General features: G+C 66.8%; 2 protein-coding genes across 2 annotated transcripts in view; one reads left to right on the plus strand and one right to left on the minus strand.

Annotated features, from left to right (window-relative positions):
• Nucleotides 1-409: 409 nt before the first annotated feature.
• CHLNCDRAFT_132954 (hypothetical protein) lies at nt 410-2464 on the minus strand (the record flags this gene model as incomplete). The annotated part of the gene is made up of 8 exons (XM_005851953.1): nt 410-577; nt 676-782; nt 926-1085; nt 1206-1337; nt 1426-1524; nt 1650-2010; nt 2136-2213; nt 2301-2464. 8 exons carry the CDS (start codon nt 2462-2464, stop codon nt 410-412), a joined length of 1269 nt encoding a protein of 422 aa, XP_005852015.1.
• A 498-nt stretch (nt 2465-2962) lies between these two features.
• Nucleotides 2963-8489, plus strand: part of CHLNCDRAFT_49352 (hypothetical protein) — a gene marked incomplete at both ends in the record, with an annotated part of 7799 nt that continues 2272 nt past the window's right edge. Inside the window, 12 exons of the mRNA XM_005851624.1 lie at nt 2963-3084; nt 3213-3334; nt 3478-3605; nt 3798-3928; nt 4082-4188; nt 4355-4437; nt 4634-5044; nt 5237-5686; nt 5844-6055; nt 6202-6556; nt 6728-6818; nt 7065-7233. Of these exons, the coding sequence (XP_005851686.1) occupies nt 2963-3084; nt 3213-3334; nt 3478-3605; nt 3798-3928; nt 4082-4188; nt 4355-4437; nt 4634-5044; nt 5237-5686; nt 5844-6055; nt 6202-6556; nt 6728-6818; nt 7065-7233 (2381 nt within the window). The remainder of the gene's footprint in view (nt 3085-3212; nt 3335-3477; nt 3606-3797; nt 3929-4081; nt 4189-4354; nt 4438-4633; nt 5045-5236; nt 5687-5843; nt 6056-6201; nt 6557-6727; nt 6819-7064; nt 7234-8489) is intronic.

Here is an 8489-nt window from a genome sequence, read left to right on the forward strand (position 1 = left end):
CTCTCCATGCTGGCCTCCCGGCTGTACGGCGGCGCACAGGAGGCACTGGCAGACACCCTGTTCAGCCTGGCTGCCGCAAACTGGACCGAGTTCCACCTCTCCACGCTGCCGCGCTTTGTGGAGGCCCGCCTGGCGCCAGCGGGGCTGGGCCCCAGCGAGCAGGCCGCCCTGCTGGAGCTGTTTGGGCAGGCAGACCTGCAGGCGCACTCTTTTGAGCGAGCCCTGCTGGCTTTCTTAAACGACGCCGCCTTTTACGAGCGAGCCGCCGACCACGCCGCCCCCTAGCGCAAGCGCTTGCATTGAAGCATCGCACTGCCGGCCGCCAAGACTGTCTGCCTGCAATTGCAAGACTGTTTGCTACAAATGCTGCAAAGCTGAGCGGCGCTTTCACGCCCGGTTGTGATGTGATTCATGGCTGCTGCTGCTCCCCTAGAAGCTCTAGGGACACCTCCCCCGGCCGGACCTCCAGCAGCTCGCCACCGCCGCCAGCCGCCTCGGGCGGCAGGTCTGCTGCCGTGGGCCGCCGGCTGAGGCGCTGAGCCCAGAACTCCATCAACCTCTTCATCTCAGCTGGGCCCTGCAGCAGGGGGACATCACAAGGCAGGGAGAAGGTTGCGTGGAGGGGAGGAAAACAGCCAGCATTCACGCGGCGGCTGGGCAGGGGCAGGGAGGCACCTGGGGCATGGCGTGGCCCTTGCCGGGCACGCTGTGCACGACGACCTCCATGCTATGCGTGCTGCGCAGCGCCTCTGCTGTCTGCTCCACAGACCGCCGGCTCACAACTGCAGAGCAGCAAAGCAGTGGATGGGTGGGGTGGAGGGGGCATGGTGGGCCCAAGCCAAGCCAGGAGAGGCAGTCATGCTGGCTGGCAGCCAGCCCGTACCTTTGTCCGCGGTGCCATGCGTTATCAAAATTGGCGTGCCACCTCCTGCCGCGTTGGCGCCCCCGCTGCTGCTCTTGCTCCCTGCACCCAGCCCCTGTGCCACCTGCTCTGGCAGCAGGGCAGCAGACACCGCCACGCAGCTGCCCAGCGGTTGCCCGGCGGCCTGCTGCTGCCGGGCCAGCCCCAGAGCTACTGTGCCACCCTGCAGCGATGGGAGGCAGTGCGAAATGTCTGGGAAGCCCTCGCAGCAACAGACGCACCCTGGATCAGGCAGGCATCCTACACTCTCTGGCTGCCGTGATGGTTGCTGCCAACACTGTACCTGGGAGAATCCCATCAGGTGGATGCTGTGCGCCTTCCAGCCGCAGGCCCGCTGCAGCTCCGCCACCAGCCGCTGCAGCGCCGCCACCACCGCCTGCAGGCTGTGGATGCGGCGCTGCTCGCCCGGCCGGGCCTGCAGGCAGGCCAAAGGAAAGTGGCAGCTCAAGCACACACTAAGGTACATTGATCATGGTCTCCAGAACCCAAGCCCGTGCCCCCACCTCTATGAGCTCAAACTCTTCTGTGAACACAGTGTACCACGACCTGCCGCCATCGCTAAACGGCACCTCCTGAGGGCCGCCCAGCGCCAACGCGGCACTCTGCAAGCAGGAAGCAGCGGGGGTGGGTGGGCACAGTCACCAGGGATGTGATGATTTGAAGACACAGCTGAGACACAGACTGTTGGCTGGATAGCACATCTGGTGTCGGCGGGCCACTGGTGCACCTGTGGCAGCGCCATCTGTTGCGCCAGCTTTGCAAAGGCTGCTGGGCGGTCTCCCAGGCCGTGCAGCAACAGCAACAGGTTCTCGTCCACCCCATCTGGTGCCGGCGCATACTCCCACGGGGCTGCGGCCAGCAGCGGCGGCAGCAATGCCGCGCTGGGGGCAGGCTTGGTCGGCCCGGCTGCCTGCTGCCACGTTTGCTGCGCTGCTACCGATGCGGCAGGTCCCAGCTGCTGCAGCAGTGCCTGCACTTCTCGGTTGCCGGGCTCCAGCAGGGCAGCCTGCTGCGCCACCGCTGCTGCCCCTGCGGGCTGCCCCAGCTGCTGCAGTGCGGCGGCCTTGCGATAAAGCGCCTTGACCCACCTGCATGCGGCATGGGAGCCCTCAGTCATTAGAGTAGAGCAAAGACTTGCTACACGGCATTGTGGTTGTTGTAAAGTTCCTATGTTCGGTCAGGCAAGCCGTCACACCTCCTGTTGCTGCCTCACTTGGGTTCTATCGCAAGCGCCGTCTCTGCATCTGCCAGCGCCGCTGCCCACTGGCCCAGCTTGAGATGCGCTGCCGCCCTGCGTCGGCAGGGATCCCATGGATAAGGATCAGGCAAGAGCATGGGGCACAGAGCAATCCGGCGGGCGGCGGAGCGGCAACCGCACCGGTTGCCATACAGGAGGTGCACTCCCGCCGGGTCTGGCAGCCCATCGCATAGCCTGATCGCTTCGCTATAGCGTTCAAGCGCGGATGCGTAGTCTCCTGCTGCAAATGCAGCGTTGCCCCGCTGTTTCGAGACGGCAGTGCCCGCAACCGATGGCGCAGACATGGTCGGCCCAGGGTTCTCCCACAAGCAGTGGCAGAGCAGCTGCAGGGTGATCCAATGCTTAAGAGCCCCTTTTGGCGAGGGCCAGCTGCTGTGGAAAGGCACCCCATGCGGAACACTCCTCCAACTTGCTTGTTAGCTGCTCCGCTTGGGCCGGCACTTTGTGCAACAGACTCTCGGGGCGTGTGATCGCGTTTTAGAGGCCCGCTGAACAACCGCCGTTCAGGGGGAGTCTTCCCATAGGCCAGCCCTCCCTCCAGTGGGCTTTGGACTGTCGCAGCGCGGCACGCGGTGTCCAGCAGCTGACCGCCGCAGCGGTTGTGCCAGCAGGAGGAAGCTGGGTGGCGGCGCCGGGTGCGCGTGGTACCTCCGCTCGCAGCTGGTTTCTCTGCGGCGAGATTCAAAGATTTCTTCTGCTGCGGCCAACTGCAGGTAGAGCAGCCAGCTATACCACACTCTAAGCATCCGAACACACAGACCAGGAGGGCCTTGGGCGGCAGCATGTCCAAGCGCGGGCGCGAGTCGTCAGCGCCGCCCAGCGGAGGCGGCGGCGCCGCCACCAGCCCCCACATCAAGCTGCCCGCTGCCAGGCCCCTCTGGCTGCACGCCGGCGGCGACGAAAAGTGCGAGCCGCGGCTGCTTCGTCAGGCAGTCGCAGCCTCCGGAGCATGCCTTGGCCTTTTCTTCGCCGCCGCCGTCCCTGTCCCAACCCGACCGCAGCACTCCTGCCTTCGCCCTGCCCGCCTTGCAGGTTCCTGCTCCTGGAGGACCCAGACACAGGCGACGTGCTGCTGCCGCTCATCTACCTCAAGCCAATCCTGGGAGCCAACTACTCTCGGAAGCTGGCGGCGCTCAAGCACCGCCAGGTCACCGGTGAGAAGGCGGCAGCAGCCCCAGCATGATGTATGTGTGCTGCCCCGGGCTCTGCTGCACATGCTGGCATGGTGCCCCGCACCCGCCGCCACACAGGCACGCTCAATCGTGTGCTCTCTCCCTCTCTGCCCGGCCCGCCGCAGTGCCCGCCAACAGCCCGCCCGCGCTGGCCGACAAGGGCGGCCTCCTGCACTGGCAATGGGCCTTTGAAGCGCCCTCGGGCATCAAGGCGCTCGTGCGGCAGGAGCTGGGTGAAGATAACACGCCGCAGGTGGGGGCTGTGTGGCCCTGCGGGGGGCTAAGGTGCACACAGGCCGCCACAGGGGCCGACGAGTGTAGGGCATGGGGGAGGCAAGGGCACCTGTGCTCAAGAGCTGGCTCAGTTGGCACCGGGGGAGCGCAGCAGCACAGAGGAATGCCGCGCCTGACGTCGCCGCCTGCCGATCTGCCGCCGCGCGCGCAGGGCCACCTGCGCCTGGTGCTGGCGCCTATCGTGTACAACGCCTTGGCGCAGCGTGAGGACATGCACACCAACCCGCTGTTCCGAGCGTTGCACCGCGAGCTGCGTGCCAGCACCTACTGGCCGCTGCTCATGTGAGTTGCTGGGTGTCGGGCGTGGGCCAGGCCGCATTGCTTCCGCTCGTGCTGGGCTGCCTCCATGCATCCGATGAAGCATCCACCTGCAGCTGAGCCCCTCCCAGCTTTGTGCTCATACCTTACTGCTCTGCTCCCTGCCCTGGCTGGCAGCCTGCCTGGGGCTGCGGTTGTGGAGGAGTTGGACGCAGAGGCAGCAAACTGCGCCGGCGCCGGCGGCTCGCCGCTCTTTGCGGGGCCCGCCTCTCTGGAGGAGACAGGTGCGGGTGTGGGGGCCGTCTCGGGGAGCTGGCAAGACGACACACATCTTGTGTCACCACGCTTCTCCGCTTCTTGCACCCATGGCTGGTGCTGAGTGTCGAATACCGGCAGGTGCCTGTGCCGGCCTGTGCACCGCACACGTATCGCACCAATGTACCGCTGCAGCCATGAAGTACATGTTCTTGTTCAAGGACATCGAGGAGGTGGAGCAGTCCAAGCGGTCTCGCACCACAAACACAGCGATCCAGGTGGGGGCAAGTGGTTTAATGCAAAGCTCCCATCCATGCAGATTACAGCCTAGGCTGCTGTCTTTGTTACTGTGCCTATAGCATCGCATCCATGCCCCTGTGGGCTGGCAGGTCCTGCCTGCCCAGCTTGGCGGTGCGTGTGGCAGGCGGCTGAGCAGGCGTGTGGGCCCTCTGCGCTGGCTGGCATGCGCTGCAGCAAGAGGGGGCGGCGATTGTGGAGGAGACCGTGCGGCGCGGCGGGCGCCCATTGCTGACGGGGGGCCAGATCAGCGCTTCGGCGGTGGCGGGCGCCGCCAGTACCATCCAGGAGGCCGCCTCTCGGCCCAGCGCCAGCGCTCCGCCGCCCTCGCGCTCGCCGCCGCCGCCAGCAGGCGTGCCGCCATTCTGGCTGCTTCACCAGCAGCAGCCGCCGCCGCAGCAGCAGCCGCCGCAGCAGCAGCCGGACGACTCGCGTAGCGGCACACCCGGCATCGGCCTGCCGCCGTTGGCGCCGCCAGGCGCGGCGCAGCTGGGCGGGGGCCTGGAGCAGCAGCTGATGCTGGCTGTGCGCCAGGCACTCCAGCAGGAGCTAGCCCCGCTGCGGCAGCATGTGGAGGTGCTCTGCCAGGTGCGGTACTGTATATCTGCTATGTTATGTACTGCTGGTACTGCTGGTGCTGTCCTGCTCCCCTGTCTCTCTCCATTCACGGCGGCGGCGATTGCCAGGTTTTATGGCCAGGTGCCTCTCCCAAGCTTGTCAACTGTTGAATGACTGGCCGGCCGCCGTTGTTTGCCCACCCACCCTTGCGGTGATCTGCAGGAGGTGGCCGCCCTGAAGCGAGGCATGGCGCTGGGCCTGCAGCCTGCGGGGACTGCACCCAGCCAGCCGCCAATGGTGCCTGCCAGGCTGCAGCTTCAGCCGCAGGCGCAGCAGGCCGCCTGGCCGGCGGCGCTGGCGGCACAGCCAGCGGCCGCGCAGATGGCGGAGGCTCCGCTGCTGCGAGAGTTCCTGCGCGGCCCGCTGGGGGGCGCCTGGGCCATGCCGGTCCCGCCGCACCAGCAGCAGCAGCAGGGCGCGCCGCAGGGCGCGCCGCCGCCCCCAGGGGTGCAGGCGCGCTTGGAGCTGACCCTGGCTCCTCCAGGGCAGGAGCAGCAGCAGCAGCAGCAGCAGCAGCAGCAGCAGCAGCCACCGCCAGGCAGTGCCGAGCAGCGGGCAGGCGCGGGCGGCCAGGACATGGCCAAGGCATTCAGCTTTGACCTCCACTCACTGGTGGGTGGATGCATGGCCGCCTGCTGCTCCGCTGATGGTGCACCTGCCAGGGGCCTGCCTGCCAGGGGCCTGCCTGGAACCATGTGTTCCTTCCGCCCTCCCATGCTGTTGTGTTTATGGATGTTCAGATGCCCATCCTGCCTTTGCCTGCTTGCAGAGCTCCCTCTCTGCATTCATTGACCAGCTCACCGCGCAGGCGGCCAAAGCTGCGCTGCCCGAGTCCGGCAGCGGGCCAGCCGGCAGCCTCGTCCTCACGGGCAGCGGGGGCTCAGCCAGCCAGAACGCCGGCAGCAGCGGGGCGGGCAGCGGCAACGCGGGCGGCGGCGGCCCCTCCGCCAGCCAGCCGCCGCGCAGCGCAAGCCCTAACAGGTGCGTCACACATTCATGTGCGCCTGCCTGCCACCCCTGTGCCTCTGCCAAACCTCTTCCTTCCCCGCACTTTTCTGGCGACGAGGTACACTCACGTGACACACCTCGCTGCTGCTGGCCCCGACCTCTGCCCTGGCCTGCCGCAGGGCGCCCATGCTGAGCCTGGCGGGCCTCAGCCGGCTGCTGAGCCCGACCAACTCCAACCTCGCCGCCCTGCTCAAGAGCACAAGCTTGGCCGCGGGCTCCGGCGCCGCCTCTGGGTCCGGCGGCGGGTCCGCGGCGGCGGGGCCGCTCGCCTCGCTGGCCGCGCTGCAGCAGGTGCGCAACAGCCTGGGCAGCGGCAGCGGCGGCGACGGCGCCGCAGCACCCGCCCAGCTGTCTGTGGACTGGGCCGCCAAGCTTCTAGAGTCACAGTCCAACCCCTCCAACCCCTCGCTGCAATCGGTGCTGCTGGGGCAGGGCACCCTGGGCACCATGAACTGGAGCGCTTTCCTAAACGAGGTGGGGGCTGTGTGTGCGTGGCATGCTGTACGGAAGTTGCCCCAAGCTGACCGTGCATGGGCTGCCTGTCCGGCCCGCCGCCTATAGCGACCACGGCAGTCGCCTGCCGACCACTACCAGCTGAGTTGGCCCTGACGTGGTCACCCTGTATGCCCCGCCCTGCCCCTGCAGCTGGATCCTAGTGCCCTCGATGTGGCGGTGCAAGCCCTGGCGCAGTATGCATCACAGGAGCAGCAGCTGAGTGTGCAGCAGCCGGTGCCCAGTGAGGCGGCAGCGGGGCAGGCGGGAGCCGGCGCCCCGGCCCAGCAGCCGTCGTCGCACAAGCTCTAGCTGCGCTAGGCTGGTGGCCCCTCAGTTTCCATCTCATGCCCAGCAGTTGTGATGTTGCTGCTACGGCGCTTCTGGCCTTTATTGTAGTATTTACATACAGAAATGCAACATGCCTTGATATGTTTCCCATTTGACATGCGCACACCCTTCTAGCCGAGTGTTTGCAGTTTGGCCGCAGGTGCATCCCACATGTCGGCCAGTGCACCGCTGTACAGGGTCCTATGCCGCCACACCATCAGCCAGCTGCAGTATGGCGGCGGCTATGCGCTTAAGGCTGGCGTCGTTGTCAGCCTTGCCACTGCTCTTCTTGAGTTTCAGAGCCCGAGTCAGCGGGAACAGCTGCAAAGGTGGGTGCGCAAGTGCAAAGGGTGTCAGGAGCTCAACGGGCACCGCCAGCGCAGACGACAGAACAGCAGTACATGCCAGGTCACAGCAGTTAACAGCGGGGCTGGATGCATGCTGCACAGCATGCTAGCGCACAGCACCTGAGGTCAAACCCACCTGCTGCCTGATGGCAAGCTCCTCCAGGAGCACCAGCAGCTGCACCTCGCCGATGGCATGGCAGGCCACCAGCACGGCAGGAGATAGGTCTCCTTTCCTCAGCGCCGCCCGCAGCTGAGGCCCTTGCATCTCCTGCCGTGCGCCCTCCTCAGCTGGCTGATCCTCCGGCTCCTGCTGCTGATCCAGTGCCTCCTCCGCACCTGCGCCTACTGGCTCCCAGCCCGCCGCCCGAGCCATCTCCGCTGCCATTGCGGCGGTCGCCTGCTCGATGCTGCAAGATGGCGACGGCAGCAAGACTGGCTGCGCCATGGCTGCCTCCGCAAAGGCTGCCTCCTCCACTGCCTCTAATGCTTTCACGCCAAACAGCTGTTCCAGCAGTGGGCACAGTGGGGCTGCTGGCGCCTGCTGGCTGCCAGCCGTGCTGCTCGCCATGTGCAGACCAGCACCAGCGCCGCCGGCCTCCCAGCAAAGCACCAGCGCCTCGCAGGCGGCGCCATCCAGGGGCAGCTGCTGCTCTGCCGCTGCCACCGCCACAGCCGATGCCTCTGCTGCTATACTGCGCAGCCCAGGCGCTGCCTTAGATGCCGAAGCGTACACACCCAGCAGCGCTGCTGCCACGCCCGCTGTCAGCGGCGGCATGGTCGGCGGCAGCGCGGGGCCAAGCTCGCGCGCGACACGCATGCCTTTGCCCGTGCCGTCCATGGTTGGGCCGCTTGGCGCGCTGCATGCCGGCTGCAGAACCAGCTGAAGTCCCTCCGCCTCTGCCTTCCGCAGCAGCTTGTCGGCAAGCTGGGCATCACCAGCATCCCTTAGCTGGATGGCCAGGTGGCGCAGGGCCCATGCCAGAGTGGTGGGGCTGGGAGCAGTGTTTCTGGCCCTCGTGGCAGCTTTGGCGATGGGCGGGCGATGAGGACTGCTGTCGCGTCCAAATTTCGCCAATCAGCTGGCGATGGCACATTGAGGATTGGCGAAATGCGGGGGAGCCACCCTTGCGCCTGGCACAGCGCAGCGGCCACATGCGGCGCCGCTGTTGCTTTGTCGGCACTTGCCTCCCTTTTGGGGGACTGGGGGCGAAGCCCCCAGCAAGCTGGCGCTTGTTTAA

The sequence above is a fragment of the Chlorella variabilis genome (assembly GCF_000147415.1).
Source record: "Chlorella variabilis unplaced genomic scaffold CHLNCscaffold_1, whole genome shotgun sequence".
Taxonomy (NCBI): domain Eukaryota; kingdom Viridiplantae; phylum Chlorophyta; class Trebouxiophyceae; order Chlorellales; family Chlorellaceae; genus Chlorella; species Chlorella variabilis.